At 41.0% G+C, this 26516-nt stretch overlaps 1 protein-coding gene across 1 annotated transcript; it reads right to left on the minus strand.

The window, feature by feature from the left end:
- On the minus strand, window positions 1–24813 carry tbc1d9 (TBC1 domain family, member 9 (with GRAM domain)). Its single transcript, XM_071504405.1, has 21 exons — window positions 24149–24813; window positions 16949–17059; window positions 14634–14752; window positions 13802–14030; window positions 12783–13044; window positions 12006–12213; window positions 10308–10514; window positions 10035–10199; window positions 9386–9536; window positions 7266–7480; window positions 7052–7169; window positions 6506–6791; window positions 6184–6313; window positions 5670–5768; window positions 5298–5366; window positions 4531–4771; window positions 4271–4336; window positions 3913–3999; window positions 2673–2741; window positions 2076–2179; window positions 1–1974 (listed from the first exon to the last, which is right to left on the minus strand). The coding sequence occupies exons 1-21, from the start codon at window positions 24267–24269 to the stop codon at window positions 1162–1164; spliced, it is 3870 nt and encodes a 1289-aa protein (XP_071360506.1). The 5' UTR covers window positions 24270–24813; the 3' UTR covers window positions 1–1161.
- Between the last annotated feature and the right edge of the window lie 1703 nt (window positions 24814–26516).

The following is a 26516-nucleotide window of genomic DNA, read 5'->3' on the forward strand; positions in this document are numbered from 1 at the left end:
GACCGTGCAGCATTGAATCAATCAAACTGTAAATTTAATTAGATGGAGTGATACACAATGCATCAGAATCCAGAGTGAACACCTGGACATTTAAAATAAAACATATTCACATAAATCTGTAAACAGCAAAGTAAAAAAAAAAAAAAAAAAACAGAGCAAAAAGGTAAAAACATGTTAAAAAAGAAGGGGCAACATTTTAGTTTAGAGTGTAGACAACAATAGTTAGGCAAAGGCAAGCAAACACATATTAGTGGATCACATTATTGTAAACATAAAGAAAGTGTACACTCTTCATTCACCAGCATTTTCTTAGTGTAATCATCTTTTCTAAGGACAAATACCTTCTTTATGAGTTTTTTGACAAAGTCGCAGTTGGGTCATTTTTTTGTGCTGTTTGCATCATTGTTGTTATTATTATTATTATTATTATTATTAGAAAATAAACTGGAGCAATTATTGGGACCATTATTTTTGGCAAGTGAAAATGCAGGAAGTTGTTGGTACATGTGTGAAAAAGACAACAGTTTCTACCAAAGTGACGCACTGCATTAAAGTGAAGTGGAGCTGAAGAGAGTTTACACCATAACACATGAAAATTCACTCTACCATTGAATTTTCACAGCTTCGTTTTGTATTTTTCCATATTGTAATTAAAATGAGAAAAAAAAAGTCTTGATTAGCAGCAAATGGAATCATAAAGTAAGGGAGCAATAGTTTGACCAGATATAATGTTAGGTGATCGTACGTACTGTAGACTATCAATAACCCAGTTTGGACCTGGACTGTATCTGTGGACATTTACAGCTACATAGCCTAAGAGTACTAGAGATTACATAGATAACACCTATGCATAATGTCTTATAAAGTACAGCTACTACATGTACACACTGACTTCATCTGAGCAAACCTTAATATTAACGTCCTGTTCCCTCTTAGCTGGACAGAATCTAGTGATTGTTATAATAAAAGTCTTTCACATCTGGTAAAATACATCGCTAAGAGCAGTTTTTGGTCACATTCATTCAGCTATCATACACATACGTTTTACATTTACCTTCCTTCTCCTCTTAAACTCACCGAGACACTTTTACCCCACCAACTGATAATCGTGTTTCCCTTTGATAAAAGCAAAAGTCTTTGTGCGGAGTCTCCTGTGAGACTTCAGCCGGATAACGAGATCTCATAGTCACTTGTTGAAAGCAGGGGGCGTCCAACTTTATGCACGTTCTTGGCATTAGTTATACGAGCTGCCACCTCCACTGGCTTCTCAAAGTATTGCACCAGGGCCTGCTCGGTGAGCACAGAGGCCAGGAACTGCTCAAACGTGATGGCCCAGTCTTTGTCAATGCTAGTGCTGTGAGGCAGTCCTCTGTCAAGGGGTCCACTGCCACGAGGGTGGTTACCTCTTTCACCATTGGCACCGTTCTCGCTGCGCACCAATACCGTGTCATCGGCAATATCCTCACACTGCAGCTTTTCATCCAGCTCATGGGAGCCTGCGCTGAGCACTGAGTAAGATGACATTGACGTGTCATCTTTGGTTTCATCATCCGAGATGAGCATGGCAGAGGATGTGCCAGTGTCTTTGGGAGACGAGTCCTCCAGTTTGATGTCTTGCATAGGTGGCAGCTGCTCGCTCCCTTCATCCGCTTTCCCCTCCTCACAGGGGCTCGGCTTGTTCTCCAGACTTGCATGGACAAAAGCGTCTTCGTGGTCCCTCGGCTGGAACACGTCATCAGGCCCAGCCTCCTGGGTGCTTTTGGGATCAATGGTGTCTCTCATACAAATGCTTGGCTCCGATTTACCCTCCATGTTGTGGTCCTTTCTACTAGAGGAGGACGAGAATAGCTTTCCCACCTCCCCCATTTCCAGCAGCAAACTGGTGACTGTGGCTGTGGCGTGATAGAGCTCCTGTTCTGCAACATCCTCACTGAACATGCTGTAGAGGGTCTTGCAGAGCTCGATGAACTGGCTCTGAGGGAAAGAGCAAAGGGTCAGTTATTCTCTACTCTTGAACACCGAGTTTTTTAGAAACATGCTGTACATACCATTCAGTAGAGAGTTAGAAATCTCACCTGATTCAGCCTGGGGAGGTCTTTTGTGTTTTCTAGTTTAGGTTTGGTCTCCTGGTTCCACAGTTTCAGATAATGGCGGTAATCAGGAGTGTTCAGTTTCTTGACTGTGATATGTAAAACAAATGTGTTATGTGTTTTAGTCACAAGCTTGAATTATTAAAAAACAAACAGCATGACAGTGTCTGCCTGTGTCTGTGCAGCAATTAAAGAAAATACTTCATTATATAAATATCATACAAGTAAATCTAAGATTGGATCATAATTCTTTTTCCTTTTCAATTGTGAATGGAAGAGTATGATGATAGTATAATAATATTATTATTATTTTATTATTAATGAAATGGGCATATACTGTGTTTGAGTTGTTCCGTGCATCCTGAATGAACTAAAGTCCTCTTTCTTTAGATGGATGATAAAAGTATACAGCTACATTTAGTTATGTTCAGTCAGTACTTATCAAGGCAATTTCACATATGAATGGTTTGGCAAATAAATTAACTGTAACATCTAGTTGCTCATCTTAAGCAAACAGGACTATATCGTATATTGTATTAGAGCTATACATTCTTTTTCGATCGATGCAGTTATGTTGCTTACCTTTTTCAGTCTTAAATGTAACTCTAACAAAACCATCATCCTTCTCACTCCTGCACTTAGAGTCATGACCTAAGGGAAGACAGAGTGACTGAGATCAACATATGTTCAATTAATGTGCACATTTTCTGTAAAAAGACTGTACCTTCTCCATACATAAGGTTTTTGATCATACAGTATACACAGGCTCCTGCTCTATTTCTACAGTTTTCCATTTACTGCCTAATGTAATGCAAAACAATATCATCAGTCCTTCCCAATGTTAATGAAATGTATGCGTTGGTAAACTACCCATCGGATGTCTCGATATCACATTTCATCAACTGCACCAAGTGCACAGGTTTAATTATTCAAACAGCTGCTGTCAGATCAACGAGGGCGTTTGAAGCCGTTTCTCTCTCCTCTGCATATTCAACACAGGATCCTCCTGCAGACCCCTACCTCACATACATAATTTTACTTGTTTGTTATTGTGCTTGTGCTTTCATCACTGTCAGTGCGCACAATGCAGGCTGCATGCAGTGTTTCAGGGTTAACACAACCACACTTTTCCCCTGCAAATCACAGCACATGCCCACAACAACAACAACAGATTTCACTCATACAAATCTTATGATAACAATCTCAAGTCCTCTACACTGTAAATGTCAACATTTGTGTTGTGCAGACCATCAGGCAAAAACAGCACGAACAAACGACTGGACATCTGGCAGTGATTAACAAAAACTAGAGAATAAAGAGCTGGAGGCCTAACACTGTGTGATGAGAAAACATTTTTCTCATCAAACAACAAACATTTTGAAATTGTGCAGTGTGAGATCTAATTATGATATTCTACCCCTGAGAATGACTGGAATATACTACTTCTGTAGTTAATAAGGTGAAATCTCTTCTGCAAAATAATGATAATATGTCAACCACCCCTTTTTTAGATTTGTTACTTGCTGTTTAAATTGTCCACATGTATGTATCCATCTATCTGTAAACTAGATTAGATTTTTATTTTGTCCTCAGGTTATAGGATGGGGGTGTTGGTGTGGGTGGGGGGGCAGGGTGGTTATGAAATGTCACCATGGCGAGAAGAGGGGTTGAAGGATTAGGGAACTCTGTACAGTCTGGAGTAAATTAGTACATACATTTGCTTCACCTGCACAGTGTGTATATGGAGAGGATGTCAATTCAAATTTGATCCCCACAAAAAAGAGGGAAAAAAAAAAAAAAGGAGTTTATCTTAGGTCCTTACCGACTGACGTTTCTGAAATAATTTCCTCAAAGAAGTACTGAGTGGCTTCAAAGGCAGAGTCAGGCTCCTCCTGTTCATGAGTGATTTCTGGGAGAAAAGAATATTCATCCAGGATTATAAAAACATAAATGTGCACAATTACCTAAGACCTAAGCTTCAGACCTGCCACAGTGAATAGCGGAAGGTTTTATTTACCCAGTGAAGTGAGACAAAGAGCACAGAGCGTAACATTTCTCTCTTCATTGATTCACCTCTTTTCTGCTCAGCTAATAATCCTGCTCCGCTGAAATGAAACATTTTCTGTGGTTCCCTATAGATGACTTTCCAAGGTCACTGAACTGCATCGATGCACACTCACCGGGTAAAACGTGCATCTTGTAGAGGAGCTTCAGCTTCTCGGTGAGGTCCCCGTGACACAAAACACCTGCAACACAACAACAAACTTTAGAGGTTCAACGTATCTGAACTGTTTCCAAAAGTGATACATCATCTTAAATGAAAGTCACCGCAGCGTAAAACATCCATTTGTCAACTGAACAGTCAGCGTCACTATGTTATGAACCATTACCTCCAAAGAATATTCCCAAGAACACACACACACAAACTTTCTCTAATTACCCAGGCCGCTGATGAACTCCCTGAAGTTGATGAGGGCATCTCCGTTTTGGTCGAGAAGACGGAAGAAGCGCACGGCCAGGGGGTCCGAATGGGCTCCGTTGGCCCAGGGGAACAGCAGGTTGAACAGGCCCTTAAACTGCTCCATGTCAATGCGGTACTGCTCCAGGTAGGGCAGGCTGGGGTCATGACGCTCTGTGGGGTTGCTGCTGCCGCCCCAGTAGCAGCTGGTCAGGTGCTCCGCCTGCAGGGAGGAGGACAGGGTTAAAACTGAATGAGACCATATGAAAAGAGAATGAACTATGCAAGAACAAAAGGACAGAGCTGCTTTTTGCTAAGTTTGAATTAAAAGATCGATGGGGCTTGACTAGTAAACAACAACCATTAGCACAGTCACATTCTGTCCTGTTTGGGAAGCACGACAGAAGCGTTGACAGTGTGTCTGGAAAACAATTTCTCTCTTGAATAATCTGAATCATTATGAACACGGCGCCATAAATAACCTGGCAAATGAATCTTCATTGTGTGTTTATACACAGGCCTGCGGCACAAAAACAGCTTGCACTAGAGCAAAATAGCTACAACGCTAATGCAAGCGCTCCAGGGCTATTATTGATTTTATCTGTAGACACCAAATGACAATTTTGATTCCCTGTCAATGTTTCAGCTTTAGCGTGGTGGCAGGACTGTAAGTGGGAGGGGGGAGGGACACAAAAGAGGTGAGAAGTTTCTATTAGTCCCACAACATAAATGTGTCAACTGTAACTCACCTTGAATAGCACGTAGAGTTCCTCCAGCTCATCAATACTGAAGGCAGTCTCTGTTACAATAGTTCTGACCTGTAACATAATATAATTACATGAAATAAAAATAGAAGGCAGAAAATAATATTGAGCGTAAAGGAAGAGCACAGTATCTAATAATGACCTGAACTGGTTCTTTCTGCTTTAAAGTTCAAACCTGATTTGACCTGCAGAACTAAGAGACTTAAAGAGTTGGTGTGTTGCCTGTTCACTCTTCTGCTATTTACAGGACAGAGTTGAGCAAGAGTATTCCAGTAAATGCAGTTAAAACTGACTGTACTTGTACACTTTCATACACATTTGCCTAATTCCAGTATTTATACATTTATATGTCCTTACCACATTGCGTTTAGTTGTATCTTCAATTGTTTGGATCACCCTCAGTCTCTGTTTGAAACGCATCTGTTCAATCACATCTGCACGGATAGAGCCAAATTTCTGATGTGAAAGGAGAAGCAGAAACAGAGACATAGGTCAGCCTTACTCCGAAAGACTTAACACAGTGGAAATAATGAGGACGGCTGGAGACAAGTGCATGATTGTGAGGCTCTGAGACAGCTGGGCTTCTCAATCAGATACATTCAAAGTTAAATTAAATTCAAGTTCAAATCATATTCTGAAAACATCAGAGCTTCATCCAGAGCTCTAACATTACAGCTTCCTGCTAACTCAACAAATGAACGGATGAATGAGGAGACGAACAAAGGGTCACACACTCATAATCATAAATCTGTCTTTAACAAATCACACTAACACGAGGGAGAAACTTTACAAATATTAGATTTGTATTTTTTTCACCGTGTTTCTCAAACCAAAACAAGACCAACCGAATGGGGAGACCGGTGTTAAATACCTCGTAGGAGCTGCGGACCAGTTTGAAGATGTCGACCTCTGGATGCGGCTCTCCATTGTCTGTTAGTAAGGAGTGCAGGTGGGGGATGGGAGGTAAAGTGCTGTCTTTATTGGTCACACTGTCCAAGTACCTACAATACACAAACAATCAGATAAGATGCAGTATAGTGCCAAAATTATCAAGAAGTTATCTCATAAATGGTGAAACAGTTTCGTGACTGAGACTGATAAAGAAAAAGTAGAAACCAATGAGAACACAGGAAAGACAACACAAATACCCCAGGCACGACATACAAAATAAAGTGCCTTCTGCCTCTCCTTACCTGCCCAGTACGGTCATGGCCTCGCCGTCGTCCTTGCAGCCCAGCAGCTGGTGGATGTTGGCGTGCAGCACAGAGAGCGCCAACTGAAAGATGACCTTGATGCCATCGTAGAAGAAGCAGTCCACCACCACCACTGCGCTCTCGAACGGCATGACAGACAGGAAGAGGGTGAGGAACCAGGAGAGAGAAATTGTGGAGATGACCCCGAGGTCCTGCATGCAGTCATACAGCTGTGGGACGTACTCCCGGGCGAGTTCCTCGAACACGCCCTGGTCGACTAGGGCTCCTGGAGAAGAGGAAGAGCCAGAGGAAGATGTTAAACGGGAAATGTGTTCTTTCTTTTTATTTGCTCAACCAGGTAAATGTCTCAGTGAGATTAAAACCTTTTTTTCAAGATCAACCTGGCAAAGATGGCAGCATGAAGAGGGTGTTATGGGAATAAATAAAAGCAAAAACTGTCACACACTACACAAAAGAGCACATAAAACTAACTGAGTGCGAATCAAATAAACACACATGAATACACAAGAAACTGCACATACTGACCGACAACCCTAGTGTTGTAGTAGTCGGGCAGCATCCTCTCACAGAGCGCCACGAGCAGCCAAAAAGCCTCCTCCTCTTTGGCGTAGAGCAGCAACACAGATGTGACAATGTTCATGGCCTGTGGAGTTTAGGTAGAGAAGAACAAAAACATCAAGTATTGTCAAGCACTGCCAGGTTTCTGCCAGCTCATATGGAAACACAATAGTGCGTGTACCTGACAGTATCCGATGTTGGGATTTCTGAATGCATAGGCGGTAAGGACCCTGCGGAGGGCAGCGATGCCCATCTCATTCTGAAAGGCCGGGTGCTCAGGCAGAGAGCGGTGCAGGTCCCTCTCGATCTCCTCTGTTGCCAGGTTGTACTTGCCCATCGACTTCTCCACCAGGTCTTCGTAGTATCCAGGGTGAGTGGCCATCTCGTTGATCGCCCCTGTGAAAAAAGACATAAGAATTAAAGGTTGAAAGCAACTTCCATGTAGAATCTCCTCCAAAAACCACAAAATCTATGGTAACAGTGTTTGTGAAAGGTTAAATTAAATATTTAAACTATAAAGATAAGATAAACTTTACTGTTCCCAGGCAAAGGAAATTCAAGTGTCACTGCAGCTGAAGTACAAGAACAAAGAAAAAGGCAATAAACATGATGTAGCATATTCCAAAGGGTTACGTAACCATCATGGCATCTGAACTTGGATGTGATAAAGTGGTTTCTCTATCTCACGTAAGATAAGCCGCAGATTTCTTAGTGGTTTGTTTTCTAATTTCGATGCTTGTTTCATGTTATGACTTCAATCAAAAACACTGAACCTTAAACAGATTTTATCTAAATTTCAGTTTTATTATTATTTTACTGTGCATTTTTTTGAAATTTACATGTCAGTGTACACACTTGTCAGCAACCACCTCCCTAAACAGTGGTCTTTACAATCTTTATTGTCACATTAATGTCTTCTAAATTTGGTACCTCTTCATTAATCAAGGCAGCTCTGACTTTGTCTTTGTTTTAAAACTATAAAGTTTGCATCTTCAAATAGTAAAAGTGTTACAAATGTTAAAAAAAGCAAAATGGCTGTAAGGTAAACATACAATAGATAGTGGTAGTAGTAAATGGGCTGTAACTCCAATTACACTGCTATTTGGTTTTCAAATGCCTTGGAGGTCTGAGTGCAGGTTTAGCAGGTTGTCAGAAGCTTTGCACAGTAACAATATTATTACATTAGTCCATGCTCCAGGTTTTACAGAGCACAGTCATCCACACACTTCAGCACATGTGTTTATTGGAACATGCCCCAGTACAAAAGCTCACCAAACTAGTTTTTACACCCTACGTCCTGAGAGGAGACACCAAGTTGGCAACAACTGAATGTTTAAAGTGATAAATTGCTTTGTAAATATTTTTCTTATTAGAGAAGACTCGTTTCAGAAGACGCAGGTGAGCAGGACTAAGGTCAACACAACGCAGCTATGACAACAAGCAGAGTGAGCCAGAAGTGGGTCGCTGGAGAGCTGAGAAGCTGTTTGTAACCTGGCTCTGCTCAGGTGAGGATGAGTAAGAGCTGCTGCTGGTGCACAACACATGACTGTGCGTGGAAACAGGTAAGTCTGGAGCCTGTGCATACCTGAATATGTAGCATGTTGTTATAGAGTGAAAGCCACAGGTGCTTTCAACAGTCAGCACAAATGTTCCATTCATGGTCAAGCACTCATGGAAGATAATAAAAGTATATGTTTGCTTTTTTTGCTTCATTAAAATCTCCAAACCTCATCTTTTCTGAATAAGCAAAATACATTTTGTCATGTCAGCAGGATCATTTGTGACTTCTCTGTTTACGTAATGACCAGATTTTCTCAGAGCATCTACACCAGTGACCAGTGGCAGATGGAAATGTGCCCTCATATAACTGAGTGAACGCAACCTTTTTTAGTTGTTTTCTAAAGTAACTTTGTGCATATACACCTTGTATATTAATGTTTGAAGTTTAGTATAATAACATTACATTGCAAATATACTGCGGCATATAGATCTTTGGGGTATGGCCTTGAACTCTGCTGTTGGCTCCTGACCCAGTGGTTCCTAACCTGGTTGTTGTCAACCCCATAAGAGACTCCCTAAAAAATATGAAGTTTTTTTTCCCTAGTATTTGTCAACAGGACGCCTGTAGATAAATGACACCTGCAGAAAAAAATGTATCATGTGATCAAGTGTATGCATGCAGTATGCAGGGCGTGGTCTCATTCAGTACAGTGTATAACTGGATCACATGCAGTACTGCTTGCTCAGAGTGTGTTGTGCCCGTGTTTATTTCAGGCCTCCCCTCCCTGAACGTTTCCTCACCAGAGAAAAGCAGCCAGAGCTCCCCTCTCATGCTCTCAGGAATCCCCTTGAGGACCAGCTCCTTCGTCTTCTCAGTGCGGTACATACACACTCCCTGCCCATACTCCGTAAAGTGGTTCTTCCACGCCTGCTCCTTCATGAACTCCTTTGCCTGAGCAAAGGGGGGGGGGGACAATTTGAACATGAGAAACTGCAACTCAAGCACAATTACAGGAACCTTTTTTTATGTCCTGATGTTTACCAGCAGTTTGAACTAAAATCATTGATGTGCAGTTTCAATATTTTATTTTTGTACACTCCACAAAGCATGACTACTGTAATATTCTATAATACAGAGCCAAAGTCCCATTGAATTAAGGATTACACCAGGTACAGGTTTAAATATGCAGTCTTAGAGAAAAAAAATCCTGCTGCTTACAGCAATTCACCATGAAGCGAATGTAACATTGTGAAGAGGCCAGTTATAGTAAGCCAAGCAAAAAATGTAGGGCTTAATTGTTTAGAATCCAAGACTACAAATACCCTTTAACAGAAACACCATCTATTATTAGATCAGAGTAGTATTAGAAACGGCATTACTCTGTGCTGCGCCACACTTGACAAGATTAAATGCTTTTCATTGTATTTGACAGAGTTTAATTGAACTCACCAGCTTGGGGTTGAACTCCTCAGGTGAACGGCGGCGGTACATGGTCATGAGGGCTTGTGTAGCTGTGGGCACACTGCTGTCATTGAGGTTAAATGTTCGCTCACCCTCTGAACCCAGACTGTGCTGTGGGCTGCTGGAAAGCAGGGATCCATGCTGGGAGTACACCTGGACAGGACACACGATTATTTCTCCAGACCTTGTATATAGTCAAATAAAAACTATGTATATTAGATATAAAATAATAAACAATAAAATTTTGGCTTCCTTTCCTACCTCGTCGTCTGAGCTGTTAAGGCTGCCAGTAAGTTCCCTCTCCAGGCAGATCTTGGAGGTGGTCTGCTGTAGAAAATCAGAGATCCTCTGCACAAGGAAGTCTCGGTCCTTCAGGTTTGCAAACAGAAAGGTCATGCGATTCTTGGTGCTGATGGAGAGCGGGCTGGGCAGCACGTTGGAGCTGTCTGCTTTCTCCACGATGGTCACCTGGAAGACGTCCGGGAACATTAACAATCTCAGTCAGTGATAATCAGTGACAAGCAGCCATAACCATGGAAACCAAATGTGTCTGTCATAGGAATGTGCATAATAGAAGTTGGTTGTTGTTGTTGTATATGAGTTCTAATATGATAGTACTTTCTCACCAAGTGAAAATTTACAAATCACCAAATTAAAACAGGATGCACCACACCAACTGGTCTCTTACACAGAGGTGAGATGGTGATATACATTTACACCCAGCAACCTCCAGGTGCAGATAACTGTGGTGTGGCTAGTTAAACCAAATGACAAAGCTCACGATAGCTTGCTTAGTCATGACCAGCTTGAAAAGTGAGGCAACTAGTACAGAGTATGAAGTCCTTCACAAAATTAACATAATATGCCAAGTTACAAAATTGTATGACAATAATATTAGACTAAATAACCAAATTGTGTTGGTTAGATAAGCATATTTGGATATAAAGTATGCCAAACTGAATGAATCCTGCTAACTCTGAAACACTTATTTGTCCATGTATCTATGCATGTACATATAAAACAAGTGTGATAAGATGGCACTGCCAATGTTTTACAGCCTTTTATTCTGACCATATAGCTGTAACATTGCAGTAGCATTTTCTGATACTGTAAGGGCCTATTTAATAAGGGTTTATAAGTGGTAATTAATAGCTTTATTACTGGTTAATAATTAATCTACTAATGCTTAATTGATCAGTTACAAGCCATTATCTACAACAACCTTTGGGTTACCAGGTTGTGCTCCTCCAGCATGACACCTTAGCAAGCTATTTAATTCATTAGCGGGACCTCTCCAGTGGACTGTTTGATCACTCACTTTCTGGGAAAGGGCTGCAGGATGGGTGGGTTAAAATCCATGTATAAATGATAAACATTTATAACTGCACACTTCATGGATTACTGAACCCTGATTTATTCACATTAATAACTGACTGTGATTTTCTAAGAATTTGTTGCTATTCATATCTTATAAATTATCTGTAACCAAAGGATTTACTCACCATTAATAAAGTAATTTAAGCCTTTTAATGCAGTTTATGAAGCCGCTATATAAATGGTGCCTTATCAGAAAGTAGGACTGACATTTCAATTTTAATGCCTCAATACAATTTAGTAAATCTCTAATATTAAACAACTTCATTTAACCAAAAGAATATAGGAGGGACTAAAGCTGGCGCAAACCAGTCCAACCTACAGTAAAATGGAAGAAGGTGGTTCAGCATGATGGGCAGCTGTGCATGTTTATGTGTTTGTCTCTCTTTCTCGAGCAGACAGGCACTGACAACCCCCTACTAGACATCACTATCAAACACATTCACATGTCTTAGTGATTTACTTCAGCTACTAGTGACTGACTGCTGTTCTGATAACAGTGCTGCGAGTAACATACTTATTCCAAATGTCTAATTTTGCAAAATGCTATTAAACAAGGAGACCTATTTAAACAGGCTGACTCACCTCACGCAGAGGGATGATGAGGCTACACAGTGTCTCTTCCTTGCTGGTAAAGCAGATGTAGTTGGTGGAAACAAACATCTGTCCCAGGATGTGCATCTTGTTAAAGGGGGTCCACAAGGTGCAATCTGTGTGACCGTCAAGTTTCTCATCTTTGGGCAGGCGGAAGAGTGCCCGGTAACGCTCACTCTTCGCCCTTGCATCTAGATCCCTAAAGGATGCAGAGTCCTCTTAGATGACTTTTGTAAATATATCATGTGACATAGTCGCAGTCAATGATGCATTAACATGATTATAATGGTTAGAAGGCAAAAAGGTGATATCTGAAAAAAGAACGGATAGTACTTTAATGCAACATAAGACCTGACCAGTATACTTGATGAATCTACACAGATACTTCATTGTATGTGCAGATATTGTTGACGTCTTGTGTAAGAGCAACCATCCTACGGCAGCAAATGGACTGATATAATGAAAACACTGTAGCTTACATAAAATGTGTTGACCAACCAAAATTGGGATCTTGAGGCCATTAAGATCTCGCAAACATCTACTAGAGTTCAAAAAACACTACACCCTTTTATTACCTCACACATGGGTGTTATGCAACTTGCAATAGAGTTTTAAACTTTCACCCTCTGTCCTGAAGAATCTGGATAACCAACTACCTTGCCAACCATAACACATTAATGTTCAATCAATGAATGTGGTAAACATGTATAAACAGCATTTATTATTGATGAGCATAAGTGTTCCCGTCGTGCATCAGCTCTTCCTCACCTCTTGAGTGCCGACACCTTCTTGGGTGACTTCTTCTTGAGCTTGGGCAGTGAGCGGTCCTGTTCGAAGCCTTTGTTGTCCAGGAGCTGACGCATGGCGATGTTGGCCAGCTGCTCAGCCAGCTTAAACGTCTCGTTGATGTTGAGGAAGACGGAGAAGACGTGCTCATTGGCGCGGGTGCTCACCTTTATCACATCAGGCAGCAGGAGGGTGGCGCTCTTCTCCAGCTGGGTCATATCTGCCCAGCGCACCACCAGTTTGGCTGATAGAGAGAGAGACATTAAGATTGATATATCAGTGCACATTAACCAGTTAAAACAAATCAATCCACTAAGATAGCCCTCAGGATATGGCTGAAGACTTGCTTCAGAAGAATATGGATGGTGTACAATACAGTTTAGGCCCTATACTTCTGATATATATGTAAAACAGAGATTTCTGTGAGAATCAACCACATGATTTGACAGTCTACATCAAAAAGAAAAGGGAGACAATAAAACCTGTAGATGACAATATTTGGGAAAGACAACCAAACCAAGACCCTGGTGAGAATTCTGTTGGAGGAGCATAATCTGATATTTTGTGGCTCCAAAGCTGAATTTTATAATACATATACAAAAATGGTTCTCAGGTACAAAAGCAGAGGTGGAGGTCTGATAATCTTCATATATATTTTCTCTTTAATCTTAACCTACTGGCAGGATTGCTAAAGAGATCATGAAAATGTTGGCAGCAGGTTTGTCGTCATGGTTATCTGTACATTGTTTTATGTGAGTTTGAGTAATGAGATTTAGGATTTATTTTCCATATTTTTGTTTATATGTCTCATGTATTTTTGCATGTTTGTGCATGTTCCGAGTTCCACATGGCTGCAAGACTACAAGGCTGTTCCTGCACAATTATTGTATCAAACCACCCATTTGCAGTGGAAATATTAATCAAAGCATACATCAGCATAGATAACATACAAAGATAAGGTAACAGACACATAAATGTATACAAAATGGTCTAGATCCAACCTTCTTTCCCCAGTAAGTAGGAGTAGAAGCAGAGGTGGTTGATGCTGAGGTAGAGCCATCCCTGCCGGGGCACCTTGCCCTTCCAGTAGCTGCAGGAATAATAGTTGACCAGCTTCTCCTCCTCGGGCATCCCAAACAGCTTACGAAACTTGGCACTGGCCTCTTTGAACTTGTCTGTGTCGTCATCCTCTTTGACATCGTGGTTCTTGTTGTACTCTGCAATGATGCCCTGCAGCGAGATGCAAAGCAAAAGAATGAGGTAATGAGCGGAGACATGAAAAACAGGGATTGTTGAGATTGAGTTAAGAGCCAGACTGACGCATCAGATCAGTCACATGCTCTAATAAACTAGCAGTAAATTGGCAAAACAGGAGCAGATGTGAGTCGTTTAATATATACATCTCTTCGAAACAAAGAAGACTGCACCGCCATCTCACAAATGGTGGCTGGAGGATGTTATGACACACATTAAACTCACCTAAAAACACAGCTAAAGCAATTACTGAAACCAGTAGACTAGGCAACATTTTCTGTTCTTTGGGGAGTATCAGCACTGAAGTCTGGAAGCTGACTGACTATTAATCAACCGTCTGGGTGATTGATGATGTGTTTATGTGTATTAACTGTACAATATTGTTTTGCTAGGACAATACTGGACACAGATGTCTGTTTGGTTGAAATGTTGCTCTGTTAAATTAAATTTGTAAGAAGCTCTCAGCACAGTGGGGAGATCTTTGGTCTGCCTTCAGCTTGTTTTTTATCCAAAATGAACAATAATGACTTTCACACAGGAAATGTAAGAACGCCAAACATTAAACTAAAGATTAGTTACCTGGACCTTTCCTTTGACGAAGGTGGTAATATCGTTCTCGTTCTCAAAGATGGAGAGCGTCTGCAGCAGGTTATGTTCCAGCCACTCCCAGTGCTCTGTGATCTCCTTACGGGAGGTTCCTGCACAGGAGAGAGGAGGGGAAGTCAGAGCACTCAAGCAGTGAGTTCACAGGAGGGGCACGGAGGTGTAATGTTTCAGAAATGATGACTATTGTGCCACGATACCACAAGTCTTAAAATAAATATTCAAATATTTCATATTAAAACCCCTGAACTGTAGGAAGCAGATTAGACCTGAAACAACTAGTCAACCAATCAACTAGTAGACAGACCAAAAACAGACCAGCAACAATTTTGATGATTGATTTATCATTTAAGTCATTTCTTAAGCATAAAAATGCCCAAAAGGTTATACATTATATTTACTGGTATTCGTCTTGTATGATAATAACTTGTGATAACTATAACTTGTGAATTTAAACTATTGATCAGAGAAAAGAAGTAAGACTGTGTTATGTGAAACTGTGACAGGCAGTTTTTCACTATTCTGACATTTAAAAACAATATAAATGATCAATTAATAGAGAGAATCGACAACACACACTGAGCTGGGAGTTGCTCTTTAGCTGTGCACAAAGGTTCAAACTAACTATGGCAAAAGCATCAGTTCAAGTCACATTTCAAGAACAAGGAGTAAAACGAAATGAATATCTTCCCTTTTATGTTTACACGGCAACACTAGCATGACCACCTTGTTACTATCAGTAATCAACAAGGCTAAAACTGATTTTTTGTGGCTATAGGAGCAGTTCATTGCCATAATGGCTGCCACTGTGGACCATTATCCCTCAACAGTGCTGCAAACAGCCCTTCAGTGAGTGCACATTCACTGCATTAGCCACGTCTGCCAGACTGCTCCACTCTCCTGCTATCTCTGGGTTGCAGAATTAAGAACTGGGAGGGGTGGGGAGTGAGGCAATGCCATTTCAAAGCCAGGCTAGTCTTTAGCAGGCCTCCATTTCAGATAGGGAACACAAATATTACTCTTTTTAATATGTGCATTTAGTAGGGCACTGCTGAATTAAATGCATGGTTACACATATTCCCAAAACAAATTCATATTTTCCTGTGTTTCAATGGTATACCGCCTTCATTCAATTAAATTACAGCCCTTTGAACCTTCCCTTTCTAATACCATAATCTCATCAAGCCTCATCCTGGTTTATTTCTGTGCAAAACAGAAACATACTCTAGTGTACTACTGTACATGTCCATGTGTGAATATGAAAATTGTACCACAAAGGAGATTAATGCACCACAAAGCCAGATAAGAATACGAAACAGGCTTCCAATAATGGCTCTCGGATTTATTTATGTCTTCAAATGTGCCTCAGATTCTTCTCTTTTTAGTCTGCAGTTATTCTATTTTCAGGCTGACCCCATGCAGAACACCTCCTTAGTCATTTTTCACCTGAATGTTTTGTATAGAGCAGAAATGAGTAGATTTACTGATTAGTCAGTCTGAAAGTGAATCAGCAACAATTCTGATAATCAGCTAAAGTGAATTGGGTTTTTTTTTAATAAGCAGAAATGACTCAGATTGAATGGTTCCAGCTTCTCAAATGTAATAATATACTGGATTACGTGATTTTCTATGATAGTAAACTGAATACCTCTGCGGTTTTGAACTGTATATGTGATCAGTCCATAATGAGAATAATGGTTGGGAGTGTCATAGCTTTTCCCAGTAAACAGATGGGATTTTTTTTTTTTGACTGGCAGAGTACAACTGGTGTTGCAAAAAGAGCATGGCTTCTAATGGAGTCTGGAGTGTACCAACTAATTTGCTCGATTCACTGCCACACACACATACAAAACTGGAGATAACATGTGAAGGGAAAACCAGCAGATGACAACAAGTCATAATGAAACTCCATCAAGTGATATGCTGAAAAACATCACATCCACTCATATTTGAGCAGCGCTTTCTGCACCCCTTCCCGTAATCCTGCCCTTTAAAACCACCGGGGCATGATGTAATGCTTGGCATTCGGCAGCTAACATGGGAAAAGGCAGGATGTTAGAACATCATGTGTTGTGTGGAGACCAGGGGAGGGATGTGCAGGGGGTAAAATTACAGAGGGGTTTACAATGGAATAACCCATACCTGTATCACTGAAATGAGCTGATAAGATCAACTGAAGTGGCATAAATCAATCAACTGAATTCAAGTAGACCTGAGTTTTGTGGATGGCTTTCCCCAAAAAAACCTGCATTTCCTCACAGTTAATGAGCCAGGAGTTAAAATGCACATACCATGAGCAATGATCCAATAAACTAAAGAGTCAGGAGTCTGGTAGAGGATCCTATATGGAGCCATTCGAGCACTCGAGTCCAGGACGACATCCAAGGTCCCAACCAGCAAACCTATAAGAACCAAGAAAACTATTATTAAAGAGTGAGAAGCAAACACACAAGTAAACTTCAGACTTCAGATAGATGAAGGCAACAAAGAGATCTCATTGTGTTGGTCCAAAAACAATACATTAACTCATACATTTGTTCAGCTGTGTAACAACAGCATTTACAGACAATAACCATGTGAGATGCATGACAAATGAAGGGCATTAACTTTCATATCATTTTGTTGTGCCTACGCAAAGAGGAAACACATGAGGTCTTGTGGTTTAAGACTGAGTGTAAAAAAAACATCCTGAGGCTTCAATGCCAGTGGTTTACAATAAATGTGTTTGTTTATTGGTTAGTCCTGTAAGGCATGTTAGACTGTGGATCTGCATACAGTATACCTGACTCTGGGTTACATCACTATGGTAGTGTTGTATTTGTGGACTTGATAACAAAAGGTGATTTTGGTATTTGAAGCCAGGTAATAAACGCAGAGAGATAACCACTAGTGTGAAACTAACTGACAGGCTAAAAGATAAACTAGACAGATAAACTAGAGAAAAGGATGAATGGGCTACTGTATAACAGTGTTTCTCAGTACAGAAAATGACAGCTGTATACATCAGCTACAATGAATGAGGCCATATGTAATGCGATAGAAAAACTAGTTTGTCATGCATTGACACCAGATACACTGGAGCTTTATGTTTCAGACCAGTAACACTTTCTGAATAAGTCACCCTTCATAAAGTGTTTGAGTTGTAACTTAAGGACTTATTCATGGTGAGTAAATCACTTAGTAGTTTAAAGATCAGTTGTCACCATTTAGCTTAAACCTATTTAGTTTGCAAAGTTGTACAAAATGTCTTTGTTAAGTATTTACCCTCCTCCAGCTTTGTCTTTTGAACTTCTAATACTCTTTAAAGGGGAACTCCCCTTCAAAGAGAGGGGGGGTGTACCACTCAGCATGAGAAAACAGTTGTATAATGTCTTCTGTGGATCTGAAGGATCTGTGTCTAGTCTAAGAAAATAATCCTGGTGATGCCATTGGAGTTATCTTAGCTTGGGCTCAGAAACCATATATTTATTTATTTTTTTACTGACAGCCTACTTTAAAAACCAGAGGAGTTGAGTTTAAAGAAGTACGTGTTTAACAGGAGAGGATGCTGCTGTCTGCATCATGGGAAATGTAGGATCCAGTGTTTTTGGAGGTTGGCCCATACTACAGACTAAATGTCAGGATATCTTGACCTCTGCTGCTCTGTTTTAGACTATTCTCTTATTAATGTCTCTCTCATGCCCCTGTTATAGAAGTGCAATAGGCTCCTCCAACATCTGATAAAGAGCATGTGCAGCAAAATCCATTTATTAAAGATGATTAAAGAGTTTTCCATCACTAGTAGCACTATGGAGCAATGTTTTTATGAGTATTTTTTTGTTCTTGTGCACATGCATGTTCAAGATCCAGCGGGTGGTACTTCTCAATGATGCACAGTCATGCCAAAGGTCAAATTATTCCACTGATCTACACGTGGCAATAACATGCCAAGAAACACAAATTTGCCAGGCAAGAAATAATAAGACAGGCAGCAAGTAAATATGACTGTAAATGATGCAGGTTTTAGATTTTTAAGAATCCTCAGCTTTGTAAATGTTGTATGAGAAAGGAAAAGCTTTCAACATGTTTGTTAGGCTACACACACTGTGTATTAACCGTTAGACTTGATGGATTATTGTAAGAAGCCTTTATTATGGAATATACTGTTAGCAATATTGCAATTTTGATACCATTTCCCAAGCAACTTTTCCAAGCTGTTGGTAGTTGTGAATATTCTTCCCCTGCTTCAGAGGAGGTATACGTTCAACGGCCATGAGAGACAGGTTATTTTTGTTCAGCAGCTCATCAGGGCAAACAGTATGAGTCACACAGAGAGAGGATGAGGGGGAGGAGGAGAGAGAGAGAGAAGACGAGGGACATTAAACCATTTTCTTATTTCTGAGTGTGAGGAAAGACAGAACTGATATGAGACGTACATCTGTGTTACTTTGACTTGCTGACCTTCCATCATTTGGACTACAGCTGCCTGCCTTCTGCTCTGTTTCCTCATGTCAATTCCTCTCTCATACATCTTCCATTTTCCTTCGTACATTCTTCCTTATCAGTATCTCTCAGTGCTTTAAAGCAGCTTAGGACTCAATAAATAAGACCTCATACTAATATTAACACACAGTTAGATGCTGGTTGCTGTGCCGGATGGTACCGTCTTCCAACTTGTCAGAACAATGTCATGAGGACTACTCTACAAACAATAAATAAACTACTAAAATATTCACTTATACTTGTAACCACTTAAACCTTTTCAACAGAGCTGAAGAAGTCAATAAAAAGGTGATCATCTTTAGGTGACTAGCAGTTTAATCACACTGAAACTAATGAGGTAATGAAGCCTGACAGTTCGCATTAGTCCATTTGTGACAAATATAAACAACTGGTAAGAGCTTGAGGACAACTTCCTCTTTGAAAAAAGAAAATCACAAGGTTAAAACAGTCTTAACCGAAAAGTGCAATCGTTCCTCACACATTGACCTCAGGGTAGGCTTTAATGCGTTACGATGTCAGCATTTCACTCTCAAAGGTAGGTGCAAGGAACACAAGTGACACAGCAAATGCCAGCTTCCACTGCTCTGTCTGGCAGTTTTGTGGTAAAATTTCACGAATATCAGCAGGTTTGTACCTTAGTTGAACTGCTTGAAATGAATGGTTTGGCCTACGACGCGTGAGTTGAGGTTTAACGCAGGAAGCTGAGGGGTTATGCTCGAGGAAAGAAACCAGTGAAGGTGCAAGACCACTTGTCATCCCACCCTTTCCCTCCTCAAAAGAGAAAGAAAGCGAGTTTTTGTTTATGTCTTTGTATATTCTGGTGTTTTAATAGTATTTTGGCAACATTTTGACATTAGCTATTTGCTTGTCTTTTAATATGTGACTCTAATACTGGAGTAAGTTTGTTGTTTACATCACATAACAGGCAAACCCCGAACATCACATGCCTGTGCAGCATCAACTCATCAAACCAAAGTCCATGTGACTGCTTCCTCCGACTCATACCTCTGCTTTTACACTGATCATTTCTTTCCACACACTGAATGTGTGGGTGCACAACCTGCAAAACAAAGACAACACACAGCTTTAATGGTACATGTTCCGTTTATTATTATTATTTCTAGGTGGCTGGAAAACTCCTCTAAGCGAGCAATCCTCCTTCTGAACAGAGTAAGCTATAAAAATCATGTGATGCTTCTCTGCTCAGAAACAAGGACACAAGCAGAGCTCCCCTTTGTTAGAGCAGAACAAATCACCTCCTCTGAAACATTGGTGTTTTTCACTCAGTGGAAGAATAGGAAGCCAAACCAACGGCATGAGAAAAAAGATACTTTTTTTTCTTTTTTTTGGCACAGAATTATAAACAATAAAAAAAACAACAGCTTGGTAGGAGGGTTGCTGGTTTGGGATGTTTGCATTGAGCACACAAAACAAAATCTCCCCCAGACTTAAAATCAATACTGTCTCAGATAACAGAAACTTGAGACAAGCCTGGATCATCATCGTCGTCAACATCATGCGCAAGTTTCACTGCATCCACGTAAGCTACTAGATATATTTCACTGCTTTTCCACCATTTCTCAACATTTCCAGGTGTGCTGACAACAAACACTGGTCATAAAATGCAAGATAACACGGTCAGGGTCTGTCTGACATGACACACTTCCACACAAACGAGCACTAATTACCATATAGATTGTCAAATAGCGTGCTATACTCTGACTCAGATCGTTGCGTAATTTCATGCTGCCTACACCATTGTGTCAAGCTGCGTGAAACAATGGCTTGATGCTGAGTTTATTTATATCATCTTAAGAAAACAGGTTTTGTTGTGCATTTTTCCATTTTGCTTCCTCTCTGACGAGAGACAACATATATCATATGTCTCTCCAGCTGTGCGTCTGCAGTGTACCACACTCGGTTTTAAGGATGCAAGTGACTGTTAGAGGCTGGTGGCCTCTCAGCTTCAATGCTTCATGCAAATGGCATTAAACACACAGCTGAGCAGGCACATCCCATCTTGCAGACCTGTATTTGCAGTGTTGTCAGGTCAAACAGTATTTTTATGCATTGTTTAAATCCGTGGTTCACAATCTTTTTGGCTTCTGACGCAACATCAACTCGTGACCCCTGGTCACAGGATGCATATGTCTGAGTTGCAGGACAGTCCCACCAACGTGATGTTCCCTTCTCCAATTTGTTTCATTTTTACAGCTTATGGAAACCCGCACAGGTAAAATGATCCAAACAAAGATTAAAGAAAACTCTAACATCTGTTTATATTTTCCTACAAGTTTTTTAGTCTTAAAGAAAAACTACAGCAGTAACATAGTAAGATAAAGTATACATGTCTTTATAAGGTTTATAAAGATACAGAATTTGAATTGAAGTTAATAATAAATTCATGTAGAGTTGTATAGAGGATGTCTATCAGGTTCAGAGGTTTTTGGAGGAACTATAGGGATAGATTGCCAACCAGCCGTCCTTTTTGATGTGTTAGGAACCCAAAGGGGCAGAACATCAGATCCCTTTCCTCGCTTGACAGTTTCTCTCTGTATGCATCCCAGAAATTCTGTCTATCTCTGCTCATGCAGCCATTGTACTGATGTTTTCACGCTGGCTGCCACCCGTAGCTCCACCAGACAGCTGCAGCATCTGGTGTACGCATCACCAAAGCAAACGCACACTTGCCATTTTCTCTGAACCACTATAGGCCTCTGCAAGCTCCAACACTGGAGCTCAAGACTTGCGAAGTGGGTATGAATATGCGGCTATGTATGCAGCTCTGTTCTGGTGCTGCTGATGGCTTCCTCTCTCTCTCTGGAAGAACTGCTTGAGGAAAATGCCAGTGTCACTGGGCGCTGAGCGCCAACTGGCACATGGTACAAGTCAGCAAGCTCAGCATTTACATAACAATGACATCATCCCCTAGCACCACTTCGCACACTTTGTGTTGCCATAGCAAGACTAGAGGCTGAGAAAAGGTGTCTGCAGGACTAATTGTTAATTATTAATATGAACGAGGGTCAAATGACTAATATCACATTCAAAATCTGTAACAAATGTATTTTCAGAGAAGTTTGCCATATATTTACTGTCGAGTGTAGCAGACAACCTTTGCTTCATGACATTACTGGATTTAAAGGAGTTTTGTTGTTTGTTTTATCGAACCTTCTTTTGTCAGGCATTTAGTTCAGAAAACATATATTCCCACCTGGTTGTTTTGTCAATAAATGGTTTTTCAATTGTGTTTTGGGAAAAACGGGTTCCTTACCTAGTGGCTAAGATTTCCAGGGGTGAAAAATAAGGTTCTGACAAAAACAACCAAAATGATGGTTGTTTTTGTTTTTACCTCTAATTTTTGCTTTATCTTGTGAAATACTTCATAGTTTTATCTCAATAGTGACTCAAAAAGAATGGAAAGCCACTCTTCAAATGAATGACAGATATGCAGTCTATGATGACGATTTACAAGTACACATTGCTTTGTGTTATGGGGTCACAAGCGCAAAAGGTTGGTAACCGCTGTACTACATCATGATGTTTGTCTACATCGTGGCATCAAGTTGGAAGATGGGTCTGACAGATCAGTCACATCGGACTGGTCTCCAGAGGCAGAGATTTTACTCTTGTTAAAGTTATTGTTGAAGCTCAATGAGCAGTGACAGTCACTGATGCAAAGTGAGAAACGGTCAGCGGGGAACAGAAACCGAGCTGAACAACACTGATAGAGACATCATTTTCACTTCAGAATGAAAAGCAAAAACTGACCTTGGACTAATACTGAAATAAGACTTTTCACTGGTATAATTTGTGATATCTGAACACCCCCCGCCCACGAGCCACAGGGTAACTGTGTTGCACTTGAATTTGTATTAAAATATGAGAACCAGTCTTAACCGACACGATCAGGGCCTTCAAATTGGTCCAGCTTTATTACTTAAGCTTGAGGCTAATTTTAGCATTAAGACCTTTATTATTTAAACTGATACTGAAACTGATACAAAATGAATTTGTGTTTAAACAAATGACCACACAGTGAATTTGGGGCCCATCTAATATTTCACCTTGGGCTTACAAAATGTAGAGATAAAGGAAGGAATGGAGGGTATATAGGGGCCCACTTAATCAGGCCATGGCCGTTCCAGATATAAATATAATAATAAACAATGTCATCAATTTAAGTTTGCATGTACCAAACTATAAATGACACCTTTTTATTTCCTCAAAGACGTTCAGCAGTATCCCATCTATGACAAAGTGCCATACTTTGTGATAAACTGCAAACAGCTGTATTCAGGTCAAGGAAAGAACCAAATTTCACAATTTTAAGAAAAAAAAAAAAACCATAACAGGACAGCATGCTGCTACACTGTGAAACCTGTCCCTTCTCCTCCTCCTCCTCCTCCTCTTCCTCCTCTTCCTGCTGCTGTTTGACCCATTTTGGATGGAATAAGCAAGAGGGAGGAGGAGTGAGAGAAGGAAGAAGGAGAATGATTCAGCATGAACTAGCAAACAGACCATGTCTCTGGTTGGTGGTCAGATAGATCCACTGTTGTTGAGGCTCCATGGCCTCACCAGCAGCTGCACAACTGAAACTACAGTTGCTATTGTTTGTATTGTTGTAAAGGCTTAAATGTAATTTCCCTCGCAGGCAGGAATGGCCTCAGCCAATTTTACTATGATATGACCCAATTTCTTGGGGAATTGTGCTGCACTTTGCCTCTTAAGTGGTTTTGTTTGATGTGGACACACTTGGTCAAAGGTTGAGGCTTTCCTTTTTTTTTTTTTTTTTTTTTTTTCCCAACAGCAGGCTCTAAATTGATTAGCTAAGGGGACACCTCTTTACTAATAAACCCATTCGGATAAAAGACCACCTGTGACAGCTGATTGATCATGTGACCTCCCTCACATTATCAGTGCTCACTTCACCTGACGTCTTGCGCTGTCACTCAATCGTCCATCAACTGTCTATTTTATCTCTATTACAGTTTTAAGACAGGACTCACCGGCCAGTCCTCCACCTCCATCCCCGTGACCCTTCCGTTTCTGGAGGATGAAATATGGATTCGCTCTCTCGGTGATCCATAACGCGCCCGCCAGCAACACATCTTCGGGAATGACCCACATAATTGTTTCTTACGGGGACATTGAACACACAGGACTGCTGACGGCGATCATCAAACTGGTGTGACTGTGTGTGTTCAGAGAGGATAATTCAATAATGAAAAAACACCGATGAGGGCCTGATATTGTCCTGAGCGATTTCTCGACCCTTAAAAAAATACCGTCTGCTACAAGTAAGACTCGTTTGCATGTGTTGCTATAATTAAACCCGCCAGCACGGATCGGTTAGGAAGCCCGGACAGCGAAATCTCCTGCACACAAACCCTCTCTCTCTCTCTTGCAGCAGCAGCCTCCTGCGCGCAGCACAGGCTCTTTTACACAAAATCGATGTCTGTCAGGTTTGGTGGGCAGCCTGTGTCGGGCTTGAGCGCAGCGCAGTGCTGGGATCAGCCTTTGTTGTCCATGCTCCGCTGCAGGTGCGATCCGGCCGCTGCCCACGTCTGCGTCGCTATGTCACGGATCGTCAAAGTGGACAGTAAACGGTCTGTAAGGTCTCCCAGCCGCGGCGTCCGTCCGCGCAAGGCGACACCGCTGATGTTACGCCAACAACAACGCTGCGGTCCTCTTCTCCTCTTCTCCTCCTCCTCCTCTTCCTCCTCTTCCTCCGCCGCCGAGCGTCACTGGCTGGCCATCGCGAGACGTCAGCGAGCAGGTGGCCGGAAACACGCGAGAAAACAATGAATGAATTAGTAACGTTTTCTTTATTCTAACATGAGCCTCGTCTTTAGCGTCGGGTCGGGCTGCGGGTTGTTTACAAACATGGCTGGACTGTAGTTTTCGTGCTGACGGGCAGTGACCTGAGGTCCGCCCCCTCCGCTGATAATAAACACGGCAGACAGAAACGTTCAGGTGCATGCTCAGGTGCATCTGGTCTGCTGAGTCTTTCAAACTACAAATTACACCAGTGCCAGACTGCACTGCTACAGGGGGGAATGGGACAAAAAATGAACAGAGGGCTTCTATTGACCCCCCCACATTCACACATTATCCCTTTTCACCTATAACTACAGTTCCTGTCCTGGACTTCTAGCTCTAAGTCTGGTTTATATGTCTATCTGCTTACAGACCAGTCAATGCCAAGTTTGCTGCGCAGCGTAATACTGCTCAAACCCACATGACATTGTTTGACATCCTAATGGAAATGCTTGAGCTTCCTTTGTAGACATGGGCAATAGTGAGCAATGTTGCCCATCACTGAGCAGGTCCGCTTCATTGCAACATTAGATTTTTATATGATTTTTTTGTAACAATGGGATTAAGTTTCTTGGATTTGTCAGATGTTGACTAAAACAGACACTCCAGCTGGTTATTTTATTCCTAAACAGCTTCTCAATTGTTTTAGGCACTAAAAGTAAAGTGGATGCTTTCAAAAACAATGCCCTGAATAGTTTTTTTCTTCCATCAATAAACATCATATAAAGTGCTTTAAATCAAATCAACCAGTTCTCCACGGTGCACAGTTCTTTCAAGCCACTTGTCAGGAAGGTTGTTCTAATTCATCTTGGAGAACTTGCCACAGTTCTGCTGTGGATTCAGGCTGACCGAAACATCTAATGTGCTTGAAGCTTTTACTTTAAATTGATTTTTAGCAAACTTGTATGGTTGTGATAAAATCCAAAGATATCAAAGATGCCAAATACAGTGCGCCAGGCTGAGATTTGAATGATGCAGCCCTGGAACAATAGAGACTTGGGTTTATTTTACAGGTTACATACACTGTATGATGCTTTCAGATAATGTGTTCAACATAAAAACCTCTCATGGGGAAACTGGATATTGTGGGGTTAAGGACATGCACCATGTAAGCATGAAATCACCTGAAATATGAAAGGACTTAGATCTCTTAGATCCCTCTCACAGAACACGTTCTCACATGTGACAGCAGGAGAGCGCCGGTGTGAATGATGAAATGAATGATGGCTGAATTGCATGTGGCTGCTTTATCCAGGTTCTTGGTATTGTGCATGCTGGCTCACTGGCACACCTGAATAGGCACATGTTCTTCTCCTGCTACATCACAGTGTCTGCTGTGAAAGAGGGGGCACACATGTAGGAGCCGTCCCAGGGCCCGTCACATTTCACTTTTAATTATGATGAAGTGGTGCATGCTATCAAGTAAAGTATGTATGCATATATCATGAATTTATTATACAATATAAATGATAATATAAGTGATCAGTCAGAGATAAATGTATATGACTATTAACTACCGCACAAACAATGACATTATGACACACATCTGTGCATTTT

Source organism: Trachinotus anak, unplaced genomic scaffold (assembly GCF_046630095.1).
Source record: "Trachinotus anak isolate AG129_WGS33_773 ecotype Australia unplaced genomic scaffold, CSIRO_AGI_Tana_v1 ptg000019l, whole genome shotgun sequence".
Lineage (NCBI taxonomy): Eukaryota > Metazoa > Chordata > Actinopteri > Carangiformes > Carangidae > Trachinotus > Trachinotus anak.